This window comes from Pangasianodon hypophthalmus, chromosome 16 (assembly GCF_027358585.1).
Source record: "Pangasianodon hypophthalmus isolate fPanHyp1 chromosome 16, fPanHyp1.pri, whole genome shotgun sequence".
Lineage (NCBI taxonomy): Eukaryota > Metazoa > Chordata > Actinopteri > Siluriformes > Pangasiidae > Pangasianodon > Pangasianodon hypophthalmus.
In genome coordinates, this window is record NC_069725.1 from 780,001 (window position 1) to 807,500 (window position 27,500).

The 27,500-nt window shown below is 38.7% G+C and overlaps 1 protein-coding gene across 5 annotated transcripts in view; it reads right to left on the bottom strand.

Annotated features, from left to right (window-relative positions):
* iqsec1a (IQ motif and Sec7 domain ArfGEF 1a) overlaps positions 1 to 27,500 on the bottom strand; it is a 115,846-nt gene that overhangs the window by 60,793 nt on the left and 27,553 nt on the right. The window contains exon 1 of one of the 5 annotated variants that reach the window (XM_053240562.1): positions 25,711 to 25,886. The exons of 2 other annotated variants lie outside the window; for them this stretch is intronic. In XM_053240562.1, coding sequence (XP_053096537.1) covers positions 25,711 to 25,733 — 23 coding nt within the window. In that variant the 5' untranslated portion in view covers positions 25,734 to 25,886. Of the gene's footprint in view, positions 1 to 3,798; positions 4,606 to 6,625; positions 7,532 to 25,710; positions 25,887 to 27,500 lie in introns of those variants that run through there. 2 more of the 5 variants (XM_053240559.1, XM_053240558.1) reach the window with 2 other exon arrangements.

Sequence of the window (27,500 nt, forward strand, 5' to 3'; positions counted from 1 at the left end):
ATATGTGGTTCTTCCTCAAACTGTTACCACAAAGTCTGAAGCACACAGTTGTGTAGAACGTCTCTGTGTGCTGTAGCTTTACAGTTTTCCTTCACTGGAACTAAGAGACTCAAACCTGTTCCAGCATGACAATGCCCCTGTGCACAAAGCGAGCTCCATGAAGACATGGTGTGTGAAGGTTGGAGTGGAAGAACTCGAGTGTCCTGCACAGAGCCCTGACCTCAACCCCACTGAACACCTTTGGGATGAACTGGAACACCGACTGAACCCCAGACCTCCTCGACATCCCAACATCAGCGCCTGACCTCACTAATGCTCTTGTAGCTGAATGAACACAAATCCCCACAGCCACGCTCCAACATCTAGTGGAAAGCTTCCCAGAAGAGTGGAGCTCATTATAACAGCAAACACACGGGAATAAATCTGGAAGGAGATGTGATGGTTGGGGGTGCACATACTTTTGGCCATATAGTGTATTTACTTTTTCTGAATTAAAGATCAGAGCTTTAAATTCAGTGTAAACTATTCTGGAAACACAAAATCCAACCAGGAAGGAAGAATCTGGGGTTTTTCAGGTTTGAAAAGCCCGAAAGATCCAAAGAGGAGGAAGAGAATGAGAAGGAGGGAAAAGAAAGAGAGAACTATAGACTGGGTGAAAAAGAAAGAGAAATTAAGAGAAAGCAAAGAGAAAATGAAAGATAAAGAAAACAAAAGTGAAAGAAAGACAGTAATGATAATTCTACAGAAATCCTGCAAATGTTCATCAGATATCACAGGAATGAGAATCTCGGACAGACGCACGGACGAACAAGCAAAAACAACCCAGTGACATAAAAAAACAATAAGGAGAAATGAAAGAAAAAGAAAACAGAGAAAGGGAAGGAAGAGGAGAGAAAAGAGAGATAGAGGAGCACCTCTTTGTCAGCTTCAAAACTGAAACCTACATATTTAAGAGTTTTTTAAATCAAAACTAGAAACAGAATCTCACTGACGAATACTGACGAAACAGTTTGTACCAAATGAAGCTCAAGAAGAAGAAGAAGAAGAAGAAGACATTTTAAAAATAATGATGCAGTGTTTGCCTGTAAAAAAAAAAAAAGAAAAGAAATTAAAATAAAAATCTTCCCCTTGGTATCGAAGTTACAAGTGTGAGATGGGGATCAGACATTACAGCGGGTTTGTAGTGGACGTGTTTCATCTGTAAACGATTCAGTCTTTTTGAATGAGTCACTAAACGAATGAACGAAACAGTGTCGCTTGCCACCATGCACCGAATCATTTCTTTGCTAATGAGCTTCGCTATAATAAAGCTCAATTTCTACACGTATCCATGACGACGTCATGATCACTAATCAGAGATTTTGTACATGTTTCTGTTGTTAAGACAGAAGATTCGCACGTCTCTCGTTCAGTGAATCGGTTGAGTCATTTGAGCTCATTTAATCCAGTGTGTGCAGTAGGAGTGTGTGTTGGACTGGGTGTGAAAAATAACATCTAAACACAAACACACACACACACACACACACACACACGTTATAAAATAACACAAAATCGCAATGATACACGACTCACGCTGTTCGATTTAGGGAACCAATCTAAACAAATCATTTAACTGAAGGGAGTCAAATGACTTGAGTCGCTGAAATGACTCATGTTTCTACATGACAAACTCATTAATTCCAAATACTGACTGTTTCGTATTCAAGTGTTTGTGTGCATTTTTCACTTGACTGCCATGCTTTTGTCCGTTTTCTGATACAAGTCCCGCCCCTTTTGTCCGAGATGTATGATAGGTTAGTGCGAAAGGCGTCCATTTCTGTACACTTCTGCAAATACAGATTATTTATTTTTTTTTTTTTAAATCAGACAGCTATGTGCGGTCAAAAATCACATGCTTATGTGACACGACACACGAAATAAGCCGACCGTAAACAAGTCAAGCAAAAATATCGAGCTTAAATAATTTTTAGTTGTAAAACTCAACAGTTTACTCCATTCCATTTAATCTAAATCCATATCTGGATTTCTGTAAAGCTGCTTTGTGACAATGACCATGGTTAAAAGTCCTATATAAATAAAACTGAACTGCATCATTATGGATCATTAGAACAGAGGAGTGTGTTTCAGATACACACTTTTTTCTACTTTCAGCTAGCGGACGTGACTCTATAAATTAGATTAAACCTTATTTCCTGATTCCTGACTGTTAGAAGGTGCAGAAGGTGCACAATCCCACACACTGTCTAGAAAAATCTACGTCATTAATAAGGTATATTAAGCAGTGATGTGAAATATAACTCACCAAAGCGGACCTAAATGTTGTTCATCAGCTTTAACAGGAAGTCACGAAGCTCCGTTCACTCAGACGGTGTAGAAACACCTGACAGAGTCAGAGATGTAGTCTGACACCAAACAGATCACCACATACACACACATTGCCTTTTTAAAACTTCACACACAAGGATGAACTGATATTAAAACCCATATAAAAAAATAAAGTCAGATGTTCCACAAAGCTTTTTCCCCAAACTCTCGTTCCAAGCTCTGAATCGATGAGGAGAACTCTAGACACTGGACGCACACAGCGTAAATAAATTATTCTCTCTCCTGCGTCAGATCGGATCAGATCACATCAGGTTTCTCGGGTTCTCAGCTGATCCTGCACGATACGTAACGGCTTAAATAAAAGACAAACTTCAACTGCAGCAAAGCTTCATGATCCTCTCGCTCACCTCCCAAAATCCTCCCTGATAAAAGCATAAAACCAGGACGTTAATCAAGCGGAGAAGAAGCACGTGGTGAGTCTTTTGCAGGTAACAGAAAGAGATCGAGTTTCATAATGACGTCATATTCAGAATGTCAGTGTGCTACAGCGAGTCAGTGAAGAGATTTAATCAGTTATAGCTCCCTATAGTGCAGATCATCAGGAAGAACAATGCATTTAAAGCAACAAATGATGCAATATTACGATTCACTTCTGTACAGCTCGATTTTATTTATTAAAAAAAGCCTTAAAGAGCTACGCAAGAACAATGTAATAAAAACACATCATAAACAGAATCGTCTGTTATAGTCATCACAAAAGAAATATTTCATTTACTAGGGTATTCTTTCTACAAAAAAAAAAAGAATGGTGATGTAATTTTGAACAAGAGGCAGGGTTTATTTGATTGACACTGCCAGGACACATCACTGCCCTCATAATCCGACAAACGAACCCGTCTAAAATCTCGTGGAAACCCGACATCGTCCACACTGTGAAGCATGGTGGCGGTAGCATCTGATTAAACTTCAGAAGATCTGGTAACTTTTTTTTTTTTAAATCACAACCATGTCATAAATGTATGACCACAGCACTGTTAAATTCTGTATTCTGATTGGTCAGAAGGTGTTGACTGATTTTTTTATAAAGTAGTATAAAAGTGTTTATAGTATTTATAAAGTCTAAATCTCAGAGGTTAGTGAAGTTACGGCGTTTTTCGAATGCTAGTGTTGTCATGATTTATAATGATTCAGAAAAAAGCCTCTAGTCCAGAGAACTCACTTTATAATAAAGTCCATCTTTAACAAGACATTATAGAAAATATAAATATACTGTATATTAATCCAAAAGAATGTTCCTAAAATCAACACACATATATATTCAATACCATGAAAATGCAGCAGATGTCCTCTAACGTCCTCTAAAGCCTTGCGCTGTGCAGCTGATACGGTTAAAACAAAGACTCCTGAGAGTTTTAAACACTCAAATGTTTTCATAAAATGTGTTTCTGACACACAGACGGCGTGAGCTCCTACCTTTTAGTTCTCACAGAGACGCATTGCTTCCACATGCCACTCCACAGAGCCGTAACATCACTCGCCAGGACGCGCGACATTCTCCACGGAGGGAAAATAAAACCTGACGTCTTAAACACAAGAACGTCTAAATCTGACACACAGGTGGCACTTTCTCTGAAAACAAAGCTCTAGTCTAGGAAACCGCTTCCTCTTTCTCTGCACTTTCCACACATTTCATCATCGCTCGTGACAGAAAATGAAATTTTATTCTGCAGCTGGAGCTCTTCCTCTTGTGTGGGCTGAGATGGAGGTTTGAAGTTGACCGAAAACTTCAAAAAAAGGCAAAAAAAAAAAGTTTATTTTAATGTAAAACGACAAGAAGAAAAGAGATGAAAGTAATTCCGTCTTCAGTGAGATCTTATTTTCCTTCTTCCACCCTGTTTTTCTGTGCAAGTTTTCCTCAGTCTGGCCCTCATGGAAACGACCTGCATGTTCCAACAACAACTGGAACCGGGCTTGCATCCAAACACGCCTCGCCTCCACCCTCAGAGGAGGATCAGAACGCCGAGTTCGAGAGGTTCGAGGGGTTAAAATGAGGCTAGAGTTAAATTCAACCGTAACACAAACACAGAAGAACGAATCACAGGCGTGTTATTGTACAGCGAGAAACGGAGTACAGGCGCGTCGTTGTTCTCGCAGGCCGAGATGGAGTTACGCTTAAAGTGTCTACGTTTCTGGAAATGCCATTTCTCTACAGCATAATGAGGCCTTTCAGACGTTACACTGCCACAGCTGTAATGGAAAGACGTAATGGCTCTAACTCATGCAAGCACAAAGAGTGTGAGCAAAATCCTGCTGAGACGAGAAAATTAAACCTGGATTACACTCGCAACCTGCCAAGCGCACAACAATCTCTATTATGTAAAGATTTACAAAGCAAAGGGAATATTTTTGTCGTTTCGAAACACCACTTTCAGGTGCTGCTGAATTCTGGGTCGTGATTGACAGGAAGGTGTTGATTAATTCTCTATAACAGCAGCTCTGACAGTAGCGCAGGTTTATATTAATGCACTCGTTCTAATACGTTATTGTTTCCATAGTAACAGCTCATCCATAGGGACGTTTACAGCGGATTAAAACTGATTAAAGACAGAAAAAAGAGACGCTGGTGAGGGATCGACTGTTTATAGCTGCTATAACGCAACATATAACGTAATCGTTGGTAAATTGCTGTGGCATAAGAGGAATAAAACACATGAGGACATGCTGTTGGAGGAAAATAATCAACTTCAGGGTGGCAACAGTGACTCCGCTTCATCACACCACCACGCTGTTGATTATTTTCCTATAACTACATGCCTCCCAAGTGCTTTATTCTTTAGTTTAATCTAGAGAGACAGTATGAAAAGTTATAAATGGTTATAGTGAAGCCATGTACAGTATATTTAACCATTTAGGATAATTTTATTCAGATATTTTGGTGCATCGTTTTTTACAGTGGACGTTTAAAATGACGAGGATGAATGAAAACCTTCATAGACACTGTGTGAAGACATTTTTACACCATTTTGGTCTTTTCTTGGCAATAAAATGATGTCAGTTATAAGTGCAACACCGTTACAGCAATCAGCAGAGACGATTAGATCCTCACTCTGAGTAACGAGGAGCAGTTTAGCAAAGTGACGTAAAAATCAATCCTCATCCGCGACTCAGGAAGAATCATTACCGTTTATTTGTAATTCCAATGCAGGATAATTCATCATTCCAGGATCATCGATGATGAGGACAATCTAACACACTAAAGAAGAGTGAATCTTAGGATTACTATCAGCAGTGCGGTTTGTATTTGAGCCACAATGCGCAAAGGAATCGCTGGTGTAATGTGGCGTTCCACAGGGTTCGGTTTTAGTCCCGCTGTTGTTCTCTCTTTGTTCAGTCTTTTAGACATTTAATGCACAGATATAATGTCTGTTTTCACTTCCAGAAGACAACATGCTCAAATTACCACAATAAATAAAGTAATAAAGGTAATAAATCTGAGTTAGATAACTCTGAGATCAACACGCTGAGAAAGCGGCACATTGGGACGGATTTACAGGAAGTTAAAACCAATTTCATGACTAAAAGTTTGTAAAAAATTTACATCAGCTCCAACTAGTAAAAAACGTTATAAATAAATGGATACTGTGAAGACGTCCAATTCATATTCAATTCATTTTTATTCATTTACTTTTTATCCTAATTTATTCCCCAGCCTTCTCTTTTTAATTTTGGTAATGATTCACTTATAAACTTTAAGTGAAATACATCATTAAATCAGCAACATAACCTGTTTTTGAGCCAAAGTGCAAAAGAGTTTGCTGAAAATATTAACGTGGCGTCCCACAAGGTTCTGTTTTAGGCCCGCTATTGTTTTTTTCTTTATAAACAGCCTTTTGGATATTTAATGCATGATAAAATATGATGTAGGTTTTTTCTTCTGTTCTACACTGATGATACACAATATTATATTATTTATATATAATACTTAATTGTTGTTGAAGACAAAGTTTTCAAATGTGCTTAAAAATCCAATACTACAAAATAAGACAAAATTAAAATTCATATTATTTAATTGAATGTAAGATGATTAATTATAATAATGAAATTAATTTAAAAATAGAAATAAAATATATAACAGTTCTATTCAGTAACTGTACAATTAACAACTGTTAACACAAAACTCTCATTTCCTGGAGAATTCTCAACACGAGCCGAAAATCGACTGCAGGTCATTCAATGAATTTTTGTCCTGAACTAAAAATAATCAGCTCTAAAAATAAATTCTGCTCAGCGCTTTGCTTACCTTTTAAAAAAGCCACTCGGAGGCTGCAGACACAGAAACTGCCAGTAATCTAAGCACAGAGCTTTGAACCGTGACATCGTCAGGGATTCAGCGTCTCGTGGTCAGGTGGTGAAATGAGAAATATCCATCATCATCATCATCATCATCATCATCTGCACTCAAACACGGACCAAAAATTCATCGTACACCTGAGAGCACGCTTAGCGGTTACGCCGAACGCCTGCTGGGCCGAGCGGCCATGACGGCGCCTCACTGAAGCACTCCATCCTGAAGAAGAGCTCCTCAGTGTGCTGGGACTGGAGTGCAGGTTCCTCTGAGCCGTGTGTCGAGGAACGGCTAAAACGCTCCCAGATGTGTGTCGTGGAATTCCAGGTCAGTCGACACGGTCACTCCGGATCTGCTCCTAGATTCATGGATGAGCTTCATCCATCATATGTAGACCTACTACTAGCTACACGTGTGTGTGTGTGTGTGTGTGTGTGTGTGTGTGCACCACTCCTATCCCTCAGGTGGTGAACATCTGCAGAAGGTCATCACCACCGTGCAGGAGAACACCGTACTCCTCCTCGCCGTCACTCTGCAGTCTCCCGGCTTCTCGTGAGTGATTCTCAGATCCTCTGCAGCCGAAAGCTCGGCTCTCAGACATGCTGAATTCACGGTTGCCAGGCAACACCATCACTACTGAACTTGCATATGATTGGCTGACGGCTGCTGATTGGCTGGAGCGGTCAGAAAGGCGGGGCCTCCTGCATCTCCTGTACGATGATGTCATTGGAACAGAAGGAAGAGATGCTCGCTGCACTACATGTGAAATTTCTCTCTGCGCCGCCGTTTTGCTTAATAAGCGTCTACAGACGCCTCAGAAAGCATTTACGAAGCGCTTATTATTTCAGAAACGTGAAACACAAGAAGATAAAATGTGTTTAGTGGAGAATCTAAATCTCCAAAATTTATTTATTGTCTTTAATTTCAATTAATTCATTATAATTTAATCAGCTTTAATTGTAAGTCAATTTTAACTTCGCAATTTTTTTTCAACAACACTACCCTATACTGCACACACACACACACACACACACACACACACACACACACAAAGTTTATCACCATTGTCCTCCCGAGACCTGAACTTTATCATCATGTATTTTTAATTTCTCTCCGCTCTTGGTAAGTAATAGATCCCATCGCATGAGGAGGACTGGTTTATTATTTTTTAATCCAGTTTTTATACTTCATTTCTGTTATTGAAAAGCAAACAAAAGGCATGTGTGTGTCCACAATTTTCACTTCAGTTAACAGGTTTCCTACACTACCCACAATGCCGTGCTGTTGCGGTGTGAAGGGGTTTAACCCTCGCGTCGTGTTTACTTACAGAGCGTGATGCGGCGGCGCTTTAGTGTTTCAGTCTGTCCAGCTCTCTCACCTCTTCATCTGCACTTCCAAAGCTTTCATGCTAACACCTCCGTCAATGCCATCACGCTAGCCGAGTCAGGACCCAGTGCTGTATAGCTGCATTGCATTCTGGGAATTTGAGTCCAGCGTTTGTGCCAACATTCGCACTTACACTGGATTTCTCATTAATATGACTTTAATGAAAACAGTGAGTAAGAAAAGACGTTTTGTTTGTAGGAGCTGACTGAAACCTGTCCGTTGAGATCGCTGAAGTGATTTTCTCCTATTAAACTCCATTCTATCCGCACTAACAACAACAACAACAACAACAACAACAACAACAACAACAACAAGTACACAACAACAACAACAACAACAACACCACCACCTGGGACACACCCGCTAACTTCTCACAAAAATAACAAAAATACACCACCAACCAACAAATTAACACCAGAATCACTAAACACATCACACATATTATAATAGAAACATATTCAGTGTGCTTCAGATCGGAGTTTAACTTTACAAAAAAACCCAAACGTTGCTTTTCTGCAGTTTTTCAGTATTCAGCGTTGAGTTAAGCTCAGAGTGAGGATAATTATTATGGATTTAAAGTTAAAAATCCACAACGCTTCATAAACACAGCTCTAATGTGTAACACATTCTCATAAATAATGAATAATGTGCTTAATGCTTTATGAGCGCATTATAACAGGCTGTGTGATAAACTTACAACCCCAAAATACACACACACACACACACACACACACACACAGCTGCATATAAAATTATTCCACATGTCAGAACAACTGATTTAGTTCGTTTCAGTTTCTCTTCTTTTTGATATTTTTATATTTCTGCAGGTTTCTGTTCAATAAAAACATTTCCTGGTGAAATTACTGCACACTCCATCAGGCTCAAATCCAAACGCTTACAAAACCCCAAGCAATACGAGTGAGAGATTTCGAGAGCTTTAGACACGAGTCTAAACGTTCTCTAGCCACAGAGGAGGAACAGGAGAAATCATCTCCTCTAACCTGAGAGCACTCATTCAGACTCGTGCAGCAGGCGAGGGCCAATCAGAACCACAGATCCGCTCCAAATCTGCAACCTCGTGAACGATCAGATTAAAAAACACTGAGCCGAGTGGAGCTGAGCTCGCGGAACCAAGGATATAACACCAGGTTCAACCAGGTTTGTCCTTCATTTTCAGAAAAAAATAAAGCATCCACAGATTCCCATTTAAATGTCATTTGAAATCAAGTCAATCAACCAAATGATGTTTAGTGCGTGAATGAAGTTCTGAGCTTCTTCAGTTTTCTGACAATGTACCTAACGCGGCTAAAAGTTTAGTGTCTTTCACTAAAACCGCATGTTGAAATATCGCTGTTTCATTCAGTAAGTGTGCGTAAAAAATAAATATACAAATTAAATGTGAATTATATCATTTAAATCATTTCTAAAACACAACCCCAACTTCAGAATTTATTTAGGCCTCGAAACCTAGAAAGAAATAGAATAATTCAGCTTGAAGTTTTTACACTATGACTATTTTTTTTTTTTAATTTTCACATTTATAGATAACAATGTGTCAGAAACCACACTAGCATAACTAAATTACTAGCTAAACTACACTACGCTAGCCTTACAGTGTACGAGTTAAAAAAAAAACACGCATATCATTAAAGAATTCTTTCTGATAATAATCTGAATTTGGCGATATTCTAGTTAGTACCGAGTCGTGCATGTAAACGGTGCAATCCGATTCAGATTAAGACAATATTCTGATTCTCCAAATTCCGATTCCCGTCTGAATTTGTTATGCGATTTAGAACGCATAATGTTCAGCGATCAAAGATGGCTGACGACAAAGTTCCTACAGTGGCTACGTTTACATGTATGTCAATATTCCGATAAGAATTGGAATTTGGAGATATTCGAATTTACGCCGCAATCTGATTGCAGGTCGATTCAGATTAAGAGAATATTCTGATTCCCCAAATTCCGATTCCCATCGCTGGAATATTCCTGTTTTAATCGGAAATGTGTTGCATGTAAACACCTTATTCAGAAAATTCACTGAAAGGAGAAAAATGCGCAGCTCAGCACGCAAGGAATTGTGGGTGCTAACAGATGCTTAGCTGTAGGCTCGGTATTTAGGAACAGCAACTCAGGCAAACTTACAACAACCAAACCACGTACACAGGAATATTCCGATTCCTGGACGCATATAAGCGTCGTATTAACATCGGAATACAGCTGCAGCCCGGATTATAGACCTTAAACGGAATTTGATGTGTGTAAATGCAGCCAGTGGGAGAAATTTCTGATTAAAATCTAAAATCCACCAATAGGAGGGAGACAAACTCACAAAGCAGCTACGAAAACGCTAGTGAAGATGATGATGATAAACGAAACGCACTAATGAACAGGGGAAAAAATCTCATCGCCTCAAGCTCGCTTTGTTTACGCGAGAACGCTGTTCTGTACGAGCTGATCTCCGGCTCGCGCTGACTGATGACACGAGAAGGTAGGAGGTAGAAGGAAGTCGTGTTCTTTAATCGCAGGTCTATCGTCAGCGGATCTTCATCGTATCACACAGAATTCGGTGAGAATTGATCGCGATCGTACAGCGTACAACGTGACGAGGAATAAATGATTCGAGGCTGAGGAACCGTGTGTACGTTTCATAAACATGACTTTAAAGTAGATTTCTTTAAGCCTAGTGCATGTGGTGTAAAAACTGAACGCTCATTTTTTGACTGCTTAAACGTTAAATGTTGAACTCAGACACGACAGAGCGATTTGTCAGCAAGAAAAAGCACACGAAAAGAGAGAGAGAGAAGAATAAAAGAAGGGAAAAAAGCCGAAGGATTGATGTGAAGGCACTGCGGACGTGACTGCAGCTGTAAAAAGCTCCAAGCTGCTTACATCACTGCTGCATTATCAGCCACACTTTCCCTCTGGAGGACATCTGCAGAACCTACTGCAGTCAGCTGATCACACTGCGCCCCCTGCAGGCCAACTGCAGGAACTACACAACTACACAACAGGACGTACACCAAGGGCTGCTCGGAAAACTCCCTTTCTTTCTTTCCCTTGTTATGCAACAAGAAGGAAAAACTGTGTATAATATCATTTTAACACCATGCTTGAAATATATATCTATATTAAATTAAGAATAAATCATAAAAATAATGCCAAAAAGTTGTCATTATTATCCTTATACTGTACTGTATGTGTAACATCTCCCACTATGCCACCTTTTTGACTGCATACAACGTTTACAGTTTATTATTATTTTTACTTGTTTAAAGCACATTAATAATTTTTCAGTCTTTTATCTGTGTTCAGTGTTTACAGTTTTCTTCTGTTTTTACTACGTAAGAGTTCATTTGTCATCTTTGCAGTGTGTGATGAGGAGTGTGTGACCGCAGCACAAGAATTTCACTGTGTATAGATGCTTAAAGAACTCTTCGTGCACACGACAATAAACCTGAAAAAAGGTTAAAGGTTAAAAATAGAGAGAAAAAAATATGGATGAGAAAATAATAACAAAATCGATATGATGGGAAGTCCAGTGAAACACACTTCCTGTCTGAGTGTGAGAATGTCTGAGGTGACGTGATGTCATGTCCTGCTGATGTCTCTCGCTTTTTCTCTCTCCATCAACTCAAAACGATGAAAAAAAGAACAAACCAAACAAACAAACAAACAAACAAACAAACAAATCCCAGGATTCGCTTTTACATCCCTGACCTTCTGACACTCAGCTTCTACAGTATAATAATAATAATAATAATAATAATAATAATAATAATAATCTTTATTTATACTGCACTTTTCTAAACAAAGTTACAGACAGCAAAGAATTAAAAATTAAAAAATTAAATAAAAATATATAAATACAAGAATCACTGAAAAAAATAAAATAAAAATGAAAAAAAAAAAAACATGAAAAAAGTTAAATTCAAATTCTGATTTTATTTAAAACCAGAGAATAAAGTGAAGTAGATAACAGACAGAATTAGCATGAATAAAATTAATTAATATAAGTTATAAAATAAATTAATATAAAAACAATTTTAAATATCTAAATTAGCCTTACGCAGTGACAGCTATATGATGATCATTTAAAACCAACTTTGAGATTTTTAGGAAATTACAAATGACAAATTTCACAAATTTAGAGCAAAGATCAGGCGCAATAATAAGAAAAATAAGTTTAAAAATAAAAATTGTTATATTTATATATGTATAATTATCTGGTTATTAAGTTTAATTAATAATTGTGATTTTATATATAATTAATTATAAATATAAAAGTAATAATGATGATTATTAATTATAATAAATAAATAAATGATTATAATAAATAAACAAATATTTAAATAAATAAAATACATAAATAAATATAATTAATAAATAATTATAATAAATAAATAATGCTTTTTTTTTTTTTTTTTTTTACAATTGTTAACAATAAATGATACTAAACAATGTCTAAAAATAAATCTTTTATTTGCATTTTATTACATTTCAGTACAACATGCCAGGAGCACGAGTGAACTTTACAACATTCGAGGTGAGAATCTCTATAAACACCTTCACATCTAATTCATCTCCATTTTTTTATTCTTTGGCCTTCGTTATGTTTTTCCCCCCGAGTGTGATCACCTGCTGCTCTTAAACACTAATTAGTGCTGAGTGATGCGACGAACCGACATCATTATGAATAAATTAAAGATTTATAAGTGCATCAGTTTTCATCTACATTATTACTCACACTAACAAGTCACGGATTTGACATTTAAATATTTCTCTTTACCAATTATTTAACATCCCTCCTTAATTAGTGTTAAATAATAAATAACTATTTTGTTGGCAAAATCTCAGCAAAATTAAATATTGTGAAATTTCATGCATTGTCTGAAAAATTGTGTTTTTTAAAATATATTTTTGTACCATTGTACCAAAGATTTCCCCATAAACATGTGTAACGTTTGAATTATTATGTTTGGACAAGAGAGAATTTATTATTTTTCTAATCCCTATAAACTTAATAAACACTACAGCACCTGTGTGTGTGTGTGTGTGTGTGTGTGTGTGTGTGTGTGGGGTATTAATAATTCTTGAAAACATGCAGCACTTCATTCGCTAACTCCTTTAACATTTCCATAACATTGCTGTCGAAAACACGGTTTCAGTCAATAAAATACCGAGCGGAAAGATGAGGAAAGATGACGCACATTCCAGTTAAAATTCCCAAACCGGAGTAAAGTCCTGATTCTCGGAGACGCAACGCAGCGACACGTACGTACGCAGACTGTGACAGTGACTGTACACATGCACGTGGAAGATAAAATGGTCCAGGTCTGAAGAGGAAGACGGAGGAGTCGCAGGCTGGACCGAGGTTCTGCTTTTCTCTCCGCTATCTCGACGGACTGCTGCTCCCAGAGGACGGACAACAGAACCGGTGGAGATCGTTATCTTCCCTGGCAGGAAAGCAGAACACATGCAGTACACAGAGACACAAAATGGCCGCCGGAAGGAATGTATGCGGTTTCAGAACGGTGGATAAAATCTCTAGTTTCATGATGTGATGATTAAGCAGCCAGAGCATGAGGACGAGAGCATGATGCGTGACGCATGATGAAGAAACAGGAAGTGTGTACAATGTGATGTTTTTCCCCCGCTGTGTGACCACGCTGCATCTGACGCTCCGCTAGAATTCACATCTAATCAGAGTTCTCGCTGCCGTTTTATGAAACTCGATGCTAGGACACAGAATGTTCCTGATAACAAGTCGTAGACGTCGTGAAAAAAAAGAAAAGCGTGGTGAAATATGATGCTACCGCCACCATGCTTCACAGCAGAGATGGTGTTACTGGGGTTTCTTTGCGTTTCTCCCAAATGTAGCACTTTGTTCCAAGGATAAAAAGTTAAAATTTGGTTTCATCAGACCACAGAACACTTTTGTGGGATTTCACTCTTTCATCAAGTCCAGCTTTGTGAACAACGTCTCCAGATCTGAGCTGTGGATCTCTCCAGCTGCGTCAGGAGTTACCCTTGACCTCTCGGTTGTTTCTCAGACTAATCCCCTCTTTACTTACTCACTGATCTCATGGAGTCTTTTGTAGTCACAGTCGGGATATTTTTATATTTTTTTACTTTAATTTTTGACTTCTAAACCCTGATTGATTCTTTTAAGGAACGTTAAACCCGGATTTGTTTTGATTGCTGCTTGGCGTCCTTCAAGATGCTGTTTGTTTAGGTAGTTTCTCTCAAAAAAACCCCAAAACTCTGGGTTCTTCAGGAACAGGTTTATTTATATCGACACTTTTTTATATGATGCTTTAATTACCTACACATTTGACTCCTTTCAGCTGATCCTGAGACTTTATAAATTATAACTAATTTACAGGTTTCATAGTCATTGGTGGTGGTGGTGAATATTTATGCAACCACAACTTTTTATTTGTAACTAATTTTGTAAACTATTTACGATTTTTTCCCCTCACGTCAATAGTTTTATAGATTCATGACAAATTTAACTCCATTTCAGTTCCAGATTGTAACGCGACACTAAGAGGAAAAATTCAAAGGGGGGTAAATACTTATGCACGGCATTGTATGAGTTACTGATTTTCCAGTTTTTTCCTACAGAAAGATGGTAATGAAAGAAATAAGTGTATAATTAATCAGCACTTTGCCTCAAGGGGAAATGAAAGTGTTATAATGAGGTTTAATTGAATTCAGTATGTTTACAATTTTACAAAAATATATTTAATGAAAATGGAAAAAGCAGCTTCGCAATTCCGCCTGTTCTTGTTTAGACAGGAAATAAACATGCATCTTAGCAGAAAATGAGTCAGCAAATGGAGCTATGATCCATGAGAGATGGCATTTTATATGGTAATTTTTTAAAAATGTAATTTTAGCTGAAGTACCAGCGTAAAACAATCAAAACAAAACAAAAAAACTGGAGTAAAACATCAACTAACACGATTTATCTTGTCCCAAAAAACCTGAAATGCTAACATGGCTAATAATGAAGGCATGCCAGTTAGTATGCGATCATGCTAACTAGTCAAGGTTAGCATGCAATCGTTTTACTAAATGTTTAGCCACGTTAGCATTTGTACGAGATGTTTGCTCGGCTGATTTAAGCGATGCGAGGTTGCGATTTAGCGATGAATCTACTTAGGCTAAGTGTTAGGACTAGCGTGACGCTTACCTGCACTCTTTGAGAGGCGCAGGCACGGCTAGCTGCTTATTGTACAACGGAGCCGGACAGCAATACTGGTGCAAAGTATCTACAGACCTACGACACAAGGAGAAACATACAGTCAGAAAGTCAACGAGAATGTCCGCGTTTATTTACCTACACGGGAAAAAAATACGGAGAGTTATGCAGGCTAGCATCAAATTAGCTACTTCTGGAGAGGAGGGGATTGATGACCGACTGGTGAAGTGCATTCTAAACAACAATAAAAATCATTTCATTCTGGGTCAGACTGAATTTTAAAATACAAAAAGAAGTAACTAAATATCAAATCATGCTAAAAAAATATTTTAACTTTTTTAAATTATTATTATTATTACTATTATTATCATTATTATTATTATTATTATTACAGCGATTACATTATGGTGCAACTTTGCAAACCGTCATTTCTCCTTGAGATCATAGGTCTTTACAACAACTCTGTATCTCACACACACACACACACACACACACACACACACACACACACACACACACACACTTGGGCCCTGGTTAGGTGATACAGCGTGTACTACTAAAGCCACCACTCCAGCTGAGCGTAAGTAAGTGCCCCCCCTTATAGTCTTGCATTAAATTTGGATGATCTTAAATCTCATTTTCCTCAAGATACGTTACAGAACCTGAGTTATTTTTACGTTTCTGCACTAAACAATGCTAGCACTAGCGAGTGACATGTCTGTTTCTTGTGGGTGTGGCTTATTCAGCATTTTTTAAAGTGATAGTCAGTTGTGTGACTCACGTGGTCGGCTTCGTGCTAGCTTCAGTCACGGATTAGATTAGCAAAGCGAGCTCACTGTACTAGCTACGTACACTCACTAGAGGCACCAACAATCTCTGCTACTTCCTTGCAAGCTTTATTTTTCTTCCTAATGTCTCTGTACACATTTAATGATAACGAGAGCTCGTATGTGACAGGAAAAGATGAAACCACGCTTATAAGTTATTCTTCCTTTTTTTTTTTGCATCAAACAGGAACTAATTACAGGGAGGAAATAAAGCTGTGATTGGGGAACTGAAGAAACGTCGACTGTAGGATCGGTCCGAGGAATCGTTCAGCTGATCGTTTGGATTCGTTGCTTTACAGCGTCATAATCAATTTGTATAAAATTGCGAAAATCTCATTTTAAATGTCGTTTGTTCCTGAAGTCGTGCCTCGTGTTGCACACGTACAATGAAAAGTTTTTCAGTCACTTTGGTGCTCGCTAGTGTGAAAGCAGGATTGCAGGATTAGCGTCAAATAAATATTTCACATTCTGTGCCTCTGTATTTAAAAAAAAACACATTTGAAGTCCATTACTGACACACAGGTAGCTGATGGTAGCTGATAAATATTTAAAAATAGCAACAACTTTGCAGCAAAACAGCATTTAGAGTCCGAATCAACACCTCGTACATTTACAGAGACGTCCATCATGACGGATTGTTAAGCTTTTTTTAATCACAGTCTTTCCTCGTACATGCAAAAATATTTTTTAAACATTTCTGGCAGTCGTCTCGTCTAGAGCTAACCTCAGTGACTAATCTTCAAAGCATGCAATAAAACACTGATGTTTACACTTAAGTTGCAGCAATTTAGTGTCTTTAGTGTAAATTCACACGTGTCCTTTTCTCGTATATGCAAAACAACCAACCAAACAAACAAACAAACGAACAAACAAACAAAAACAACCCACCGTCCAAACAGGGTTTCAGTGAGAGTTTTTAATCCGTTTCTGATGATTACACTCTCTAAAGGTGTTAGGGTCATGTTCCCAGCTTCAATTAAATAACAAAAATAATAATAAATAACAGAAAAAAATGCCATAATGCACTATCCACACAAAATTTAGTCTAATCTATCTAGCTAACTAAAGTTACGTAGCCAAAATTGTCTAGTTAACTTCGCTAACTAGACAATACACACACAAGCTAACCTTTAAGGCAAGAACATTTTTTTATACACTTTTTTGTTTATATATATATATATATATATATATATATATATATATATATATATATATATATATATATGCAAAAACAAACGAACAAACAACGCGCTGTCTATACAGGATTACAGTGACAGTTTTTAAACAGTTTCTGATGATTACACTAAAGGTGTTAGGGTCATGTTCCCAGCTTCAATTAAATAATAATAAATAACAGAAAAAAGTTGCCATAATGTAGACGAACTGTTTTTATCCACGCGTAATTTAGTCTAATCTGTCTAACTAAAGTTACGTAGCCAAAATTGTCTAAAGCATGTATATTATTTAATACACTTTTGTTGTTGTTGTTGTTGTTGTTGTAGTTGTTGTTGTAGGAACATTTATAATCATCAGACACTTGATTTCTATAGCAGAAGCACCAAATGACTCGAATTTAAAAATGGAAATATAAGCACCAACATGGCGGCTTCACAGAACTCCATCAGTAACGCCTAACTCTCCATCCTCGACGTTTAGCATCCAAATGAAACACTTTTAACACTTATTAAAATTCCTGAACGATTCCTGCCCAAAGCCAGCGCAGGACAAGTTATTATTCTTAGCATGTCCAGACAACGCCAACGTGCTCTACAGACTTTAAACCAGTTGAAAGTCCTGGTGGCGTTGTTCTGCGCTCTGCAGGACGCTGTGTGGTGAAGCACACGAGGCCTTTCACCCTGAAGCTGGCGCTTACAGTCACCTTGAGACGGTCATGTGATGATATTCCAGCCCGAGGCACTCGAGCCTCTGTTAAACACTCACACGTCTGTTTTTAGACACAAAGCCGTTCAGCAGAAAACAGATGGCTGGGTTTTTCATGTGTTATGCAACGGGAGGTGCAAAGACGGAAAATACATGTATTAATAGAAAGAGGAGCGAGGAAGCGGGTTTTAAGACATTTCTCTTTATATTATACGTCTGTAATAAAGAGAAGCTTGGAACGGATTGTTAAATGATTTTAAAAAAAGTCCAAAAACGCAGACAGATTTATTTAAAGAGTTTAATAAGAGTGGTGATGACTCAGAGATTAAAAGCAGAGAGAAAAAAGAAAAAAATGGAGATGCAAGTTCCAAGCTGTGAAAGAGAATTTCACGCCTGCCATCTCTCGTTCTTTCTCCATCAGCTGAAAGTGATGAAAAACGCATCATGACCTTCATCTCCGCGAGCACTCCATCCTCCGTTCACTTCTCTCTAAAGCAGCTCTCTTACTCTCCTCCGTCATTTTATACACAATTTCACACCTATTAGTCTGTTTACTGACTCTGAATCAAAGTTCAAATGATTCCATGTGATTCATTTCCTTCATTTGGTTTAGTTTGGTTTCACACTGAACATAAACCAGTTAAACGTTGTCTGAGGAACGTGTAGTGATGAAAACGTCTTTGTGAAACTCCTCGAGTCACGAGTCAGTAAACGAATCTTTACCAAGTGTGTGTGGAAATCATAAACATTACACCCAAACACACAGAACACTTTTTTTAAAATCACATCCAGCAATAATTTTCTCTTTTTGTTTGTTTTGTCAGTCTGAATCTCCAGAACACGTGGCATTTCTACAGTTCTACAGCTCTGTGCTTTGGCTCAGTTTAACCAAACAAAACGAAACAATAATTAAAAAAAAAAAAAAAAAAAAACAGGTTGCAAGTGAAAACACACGATGTTTGATTCACTTCCTGTGATTCAGAATTGACTCACTTTCTCACTGCTCGCCTTCACCCGGACACCTCGCTCAGACGCTCTAGCCTTCACCCGGACACCTCGCTCAGACGCTCTAGCCTTCACCCGGACACCTCGCTCAGACGCTCTAGCCTTCACCCGGACACCTCGCTCAGACGCTCTAGCCTTCACCCGGACACCTCGCTCAGACTAGCCTTCACCCGGACACCTCGCTCAGACGCTCTAGCCTTCACCTAGACACCTCGCTCAGACGCTCTAGCCTTCACCCGGACACCTCGCTCAGACGCTCTAGCCTTCACCCGGACACCTCGCTCAGACGCTCTAGCCTTCACCCGGACACCTCGCTCAGACGCTCTAGCCTTCACCCGGACACCTCGCTCAGACTAGCCTTCACCCGGACACCTCGCTCAGACGCTCTAGCCTTCACCCGGACACCTCGCTCAGACGCTCTAGCCTTCACCCGGACACCTCGCTCAGACGCTCTAGCCTTCACCCGGACACCTCGCTCAGACGCTCTAGCCTTCACCTGGACACCTCGCTCAGACGCTCTAGCCTTCACCCGGACACCTCGCTCAGACTAGCCTTCACCCGGACACCTCGCTCAGACGCTCTAGCCTTCACCCGGACACCTCGCTCAGACGCTCTAGCCTTCACCCGGACACCTCGCTCAGACGCTCTAGCCTTCACCTGAACACCTCACTCAGACGCTCTAGCCTTCACCCGGACACCTCGCTCAGACGCTCTAGCCTTCACCTGGACACCTCGCTCAGACGCTCTAGCCTTCACCTAGACACCTCGCTCAGACGCTCTAGCCTTCACCCGGACACCTCGCTCAGACGCTCTAGCCTTCACCTGGACACCTCGCTCAGACGCTCTCGGACCGGAGTGTGTTCTCACCTGTCTAAAGAACCACGCTGAAGCAACAACACACCCGAGTTCTGTTCAGATTTAATGCCCGTGTTGTGTTTTTGCCCAGAACATGACGTGTGCTAGCTGTGAAAACTCCTGATTACAGAGACTTGGGGAAAAAATATTAAACTACAAGCTGTTTTAGATAAATGATGTGAAAATAAACTTTTCCTGAGATAGGAATCATCGTGTACAGTGACACTCCTGACCTGAAGTGATTCCACACTTACCTTCACACACTCACGCGAGGCTCCTCAGGGGTCGGTTTTAGGTCCCTTACCTTTTTAACATTTTTATGTTATGCATTAATAAGAGCATACTTTCATCTTTATTTGTTTCTACGGATAATAAAGGTATCTTGACCGCACCTAACCGCCCACTGAAACACTCAGCTGCACCTCCAGACACATTTATTTGCTTCTGTACCAGGATTGTTTCTTATTATAAGCAGTATAAGCGCTCGCTTGGTGCCCTGGACCACCAGGGGGCCTTGTGATTTTTTAAAAACAGATACATAAAAAAGCAAACTTTACTAGAATTTGGAGAAAAGGATTCTGTGTCAGGCAGTCGCAGGGCGCCCCCTTGTGGTGCGAAAATAATACAAAATAATAGAAATTTGTACTAAGATCACTAAGAAGCGGCGTTCACGAGGCGTTCATGAGGATTAGTAAGTCGTAGCTCAGGGTTCTGATATGTTCTGAATCGGTCCAAAACATCGCATCATGACGCTTTTTACCAGCCATGAGACGGATTTTACTCGAAACTGATCACCCACAGATCACAGACAGACACACAAACCAGCAGATCTCACTTATACAGAGAGGAGCGAGTGCATACGTCACAAACAGGCTGGTTTTACACACAACATCATCATAAGAAGAAGAAGAAAAAGAAGGAGAAGAAGAAGGAGGAGAAGGAGGAGAAGGTGAAAGAGAAGAAGAAAAAGGAGAACAAGGAGGAGAAGGAGGAGAAGGAGAAAGAGAAGAAATAGAAGGAGAAGAAGAAGAAAAAAGAGAAGAAGGAGGAGAAGAAGAAGGAGAAGGAGGAGAAGAAGGAAAAGGAGAAGAAGAAGAAGAAGAAGAAGGAGAAGAAGGAGGAAAAGAAGAAGAAGGAGGAGAAGGAGGAAAAGAAGAAGAAGGAGGAGAAGGAGGAAAAGAAGAAGAAGGAGAAGAAGGACGAGAAGGAGAAGAAAGAGACGGAGAAGAAGAAGGAGAAGGAGGAGGAGGAAAAGAAGAAGAAGGAGGAGAAGAAGGAGGAGAAGAAGAAGAAGGAGAAGAAGGAGGAGAAGAAGGAGAAGGAGGAGGAGGAAAAGAAGAAGAAGGAGGAGAAGAAGGAGGAGAAGAAGAAGAAGGAGAAGAAGGAGGAGAAGAAGGAGAAGGAGGGGAACTCACACAGATCAGGAGTGATATTACTGCTTTACAGTTGTGTGATGGTGGGGTGTAAAGATATTTGGTGAGAAGCACAAACACACACACACACACACACACACACATACACACACATACACACACATACACACACACATACACACACATGTTAATGCACACGGATGCTTAGACAATCTCCTCATATTAAACAAAAGTAAACAGAGTCATCAAACCAGCACTAACGTGATTCTGGGTTAAAGCAGGACGATCTGATTCTAATATCAATATCACGATAAAATACCTGACGATACTCTTTCCTCAAACATTAACGATATCGTCGCCACTTTTCTAACGTTCACCCGAATCCACGTCCTGACGCAGGTCCACTCTGAGGACTGTGCTTATTATTTACAATCACAATCACGTGAGCTCTAAAAACGTTCGGATTTTTCTCATTTTTTATTTTTTTTTATTAAGTTTAAATATTTATTTTTTGTTAATTTGCCATTTTAATGAGTTTTTTTTTTAAATAATATATGTTTAGTTTTATTCTTTTTTTTTTTTTTTTGCGAATGTCCCTTTAGTGGCTCCAGAAGAACCAATAATTATTTTAATTATCATTTTTTATGTTTTTTTTAAAAAGTTGTACTTCATGTTAGAAATATTTTTTATACTCCATCAATTTTAAATAAATTCTACTTTTTTACCTGAATAATATTTTCTTGGTCATTTTTGCGAAACGTTTCTCGAGGTTCAGTTTTAGGGCCGTTTTTAGAATCGCGCTTCTTCCATCTCCGTGTTATTCCTGCATCTGTTTCTTTCTTTTTCTCACACAAACCAACACTGTAATACAAACCAACACTGCAATACAAACCAACACTTTACAAACCAACACTGTAATACAAACCAACACTGTAATACAAACCAACACTGTAATACAAACCAACACTGCAATACAAACCAACACTGCAATACAAACCAACACTGTAGTACAAACCAACACTGTAATACAAACCAACACTGCAATACAAACCAACACTGCAGTACAAACCAACACTGTAATACAAACCAACACTGCAATACAAACCAACACTGCAGTACAAACCAACACTGCAGTACAAACCAACACTGTAATACAAACCAACACTGCAATACAAACCAACACTGTAATACAAACCAACACTGCAATACAAACCAACACTGCAATACAAACCAACACTGTAATACAAACCAACACTGTAGTACAAACCAACACTGCAGTACAAACCAACACTGCAATACAAACCAACACTGTAACACACACCAACACTGTAATACAAACCAACGCTGTAACACACACCAACGCTGCAATACAAACCAACGCTGCAATACAAACCAACACTGCAATACAAACCAACACTGTAACACACACCAACACTGTAATACAAACCAACACTGTAACACACACCAACACTGCAATACAAACCAACGCTGCAATACAAACCAACACTGCAGTACAAACCAACACTGCAATACAAACCAACACTGTAGTACAAACCAACACTGCAATACAAACCAACACTGTAACACAAACCAACACTGTAACACACACCAACACTGCAATACAAACCAACACTGTAACACACACCAACACTGTAATACAAACCAACACTGTAACACACACCAACACTGCAATACAAACCAACACTGCAGTACAAACCAACACTGTAGTACAAACCAACACTGCAATACAAACCAACACTGTAACACACACCAACACTGCAATACAAACCAACACTGCAATACAAACCAACGCTGCAATACAAACCAACGCTGCAATACAAACCAACGCTGCAATACAAACCAACGCTGCAATACAAACCAACGCTGTAACACAAACCAACGCTGTAACACACACCAACACTGCAATACAAACCAACACTGCAATACAAACCAACACTGCAATACAAACCAACACTGTAGTACAAACCAACACTGTAGTACAAACCAACACTGTAATACAAACCAACACTGCAATACAAACCAACACTGCAATACAAACCAACACTGCAATACAAACCAACACTGCAGTACAAACCAACACTGTAGTACAAACCAACACTGTAATACAAACCAACACTGCAGTACAAACCAACACTGTAATACAAACCAACACTGCAATACAAACCAACACTGCAATACAAACCAACACTGCAATACAAACCAACACTGCAATACAAACCAACACTGCAGTACAAACCAACACTGTAGTACAAACCAACACTGCAGTACAAACCAACACTGTAACACAAACCAACACTGTAACACAAACCAACACTGCAGTACAAACCAACACTGTAATACAAACCAACACTGCAATACAAACCAACACTGCAATACAAACCAACACTGCAATACAAACCAACACTGTAATACAAACCAACACTGTAATACACACCAACACTTTACAAACCAACACTGCAATACAAACCAACACTGCAATACAAACCAACACTGCAATACAAACCAACACTTTACAAACCAACACTTTACAAACCAACACTGTACAAACCAACACTGTACAAACCAACACTGCAATACAAACCAACACTGCAATACAAACCAACACTTTACAAACCAACACTTTACAAACCAACACTGTAATACAAACCAACACTGCAATACAAACCAACACTTTAATACAAACCAACACTGTAGTACAAACCAACACTTTAATACAAACCAACACTGTAGTACAAACCAACACTGCAATACACACCAACACTGCAATACAAACCAACACTGCAATACAAACCAACACTGCAGTACAAACCAACACTGCAGTACAAACCAACACTGCAGTACAAACCAACACTGCAGTACAAACCAACACTGCAATACAAACCAACACTGCAGTACAAACCAACACTGCAGTACAAACCAACACTGTAATACAAACCAACACTGTAACACACACCAACACTTTAATACAAACCAACACTTTAATACAAACCAACACTGTAGTACAAACCAACACTGCAATACACACCAACACTGCAATACAAACCAACACTGCAATACAAACCAACACTGCAGTACAAACCAACACTGTAATACAAACCAACACTGTAACACACACCAACACTTTAATACAAACCAACACTGTAGTACAAACCAACACTTTAATACAAACCAACACTGTAATACAAACCAACACTGCAGTACAAACCAACACTGTAGTACAAACCAACACTGCAATACAAACCAACACTGCAATACAAACCAACACTTTAATACAAACCAACACTGTAATACAAACCAACACTGCAATACAAACCAACACTGCAGTACAAACCAACACTGTAGTACAAACCAACACTGCAATACAAACCAACACTGCAATACAAACCAACACTGCAGTACAAACCAACACTGCAGTACAAACCAACACTGCAATACAAACCAACACTGCAATACAAACCAACACTGCAATACAAACCAACACTGTAGTACAAACCAACACTTTAATACAAACCAACACTGTAATACAAACCAACACTGCAGTACAAACCAACACTGCAATACAAACCAACACTGCAGTACAAACCAACACTGCAATACAAACCAACACTGTAATACAAACCAACACTGTAGTACAAACCAACACTGCAATACAAACCAACACTGCAATACAAACCAACACTGCAGTACAAACCAACACTGTAGTACAAACCAACACTGTAATACAAACCAACACTGCAATACAAACCAACACTGCAATACAAACCAACACTGTAGTACAAACCAACACTGTAATACAAACCAACACTTTAATACAAACCAACACTGTAGTACAAACCAACACTGCAATACAAACCAACACTGCAATACAAACCAACACTGCAGTACAAACCAACACTGCAATACAAACCAACACTGTAATACAAACCAACACTGTAGTACAAACCAACACTGCAATACAAACCAACACTGCAATACAAACCAACACTGCAGTACAAACCAACACTGTAGTACAAACCAACACTGTAATACAAACCAACACTGCAATACAAACCAACACTGCAATACAAACCAACACTGTAGTACAAACCAACACTGTAATACAAACCAACACTGTAATACAAACCAACACTGCAGTACAAATTCAAAGTAAGTAAATACAAAATATTAAACAATTCTATACCTCAAACATTTCTTAAATGTGAAATATTATTTACCTCACACACACACACACTCACACACACACACTCACACACACACACTCACACACACACACTCACACACACACAGCTCACATGACAACCTCCCTGTGGAATATTCTTGTTTACACACACGTGACTGAACTCACACACTCACACACACAAAGCCCAACAATGAGCATCTGCATGAAAGACGTGACTCAGCAGGTCAATCTCACACACACACACACACAGACACACACACACACCTTTTATCCCAACAAGGTCATCAGAAACGAGTACTCACATTTTGGAGAGTCGGTATGCCATGACGGGTCGGGATGGAGGTCAGCTACTCTCACCGTGTGTGTGTAGTGTGTGTGTGTAGTGTGTGTGTGTGTGTGTGTGTGTGTGTGTGTGTAGTGTGTGTGTGGGCTGGAGTGCTGGAGCAGGGACGGGACAGCAGGAGGATGGAGTGTGGAGCTGCGGTCTGTTGTTTCATTCAGACTCATCAGCAGCTGTGATGCAACACTCACATCACACATCCACACCGGAGCGTACCAACTCCGATTCATGGGGGGGGGGAGGGAGGGGGGAGGGGGGGGGGGGGGTGGTACAGGCCAGAGAGAAAGAGTGCATGTTTTTCATTTCAGCGTTTTATTATAAATACTCATTTCCGTCTTAATTGCTTTTTTTTTTTTAAACTTTAGTGTGTTTTTTTTTAATTCTCTTTAATGCATTTTCTCAAATGTTTATTTCCTAAATAATTTTCTAATTTTTTTGTTCTTTAGTTAAAAAGTTCAGAAAAATTACATTTGATTTTTTAATAGATTCTGTTCAGGAGTTATACAAAGTGAGAGATTTCTATTAACATTACTTTCAAATAAATTCTTTATTGTTCATTTACGCTCCTGTAGTGAGCTCGAAGAAACTTCTTTCTTTTCTTTTATTTATTTTTTATTTAAGAAACGTTTCATTTTCAGATGCACTGCACGATGCTATGGAGCATTTCATTATATTCTGAAAAGAATTTTATTATTATTATTATTATTATTATCAGGCAGCCCACTCTATCTGAGCCCCCCTCCTCTGCTCAGAGTGGTACAGTCCGGAGCCACAGCACTTAATTGGCTCCTTGGTCTCCATGGAAACAGGAGGAGAGGCTCGACCTTCGCTGCTCAGAGATGCTGAGTGAGCCAAAAGCAAAGCGTCCAGATAAAAGCCATCACACACACACACACACACACACACACACACACACACTGCCCCCTACTGTCACCTCAATCCCATGATGCACTGCGGTGAGGAAGCTCATCCGCACGCTCGTGTGTTTGTGTTTATCCTGTAGATGAGCAAGAATTTATCTAAATAAACAAATTAATTAATTAAAGCGTGGACGTTCACGTAAAGAACTGTTTTTATTTCATCAGATAAAACACTAATTTTATTTTTATTATTTATTTCGTTCTCTAAAATCCATCCTTTCATCACACTAATGACTTTTTCAGCTTTTCAGAAATTCTGAATATAAAATTTAAATATTTAAATGTCGATGTTCACGACTGTTCATTTACTTTTATTCTTTTCTATTTTATATTTTTATGCTACACATTTTATTGAAATATTAACACACTGTGAAATGTGAAAATAAATGTATAAAATTCATTAAGAGATGGAACATGAAAATATTTTTCTTGGTAAATGATCAGATAAAAGTTCACCTTTGCAGCGTTCCGTATAAACACCACATCAGGACACAGCTCACAAACCTGACTTACTTTATCATCATATTAATGACGAAGATTTTTATATAAAAGTTAAACTGAATTTTTTTTACTAATGATGTAATGATGAAATAATAACACACACACACACACACACACACACACACATCAATGTTGTGATAAATGATGTCACAATACACTTTTCTGAGATTTCAGGGCATCTGATTTATTTAATAATTTTTTATTTTTTATTTATTTTCACTAAATAATTACACCCATAATTACATTTCATCAGCAACTGCTGATGAAACTCTGAAAATTTTAAAAATTTAAATAAATAAATAAATAAATAAATAAATAAATAAAAGGTGAG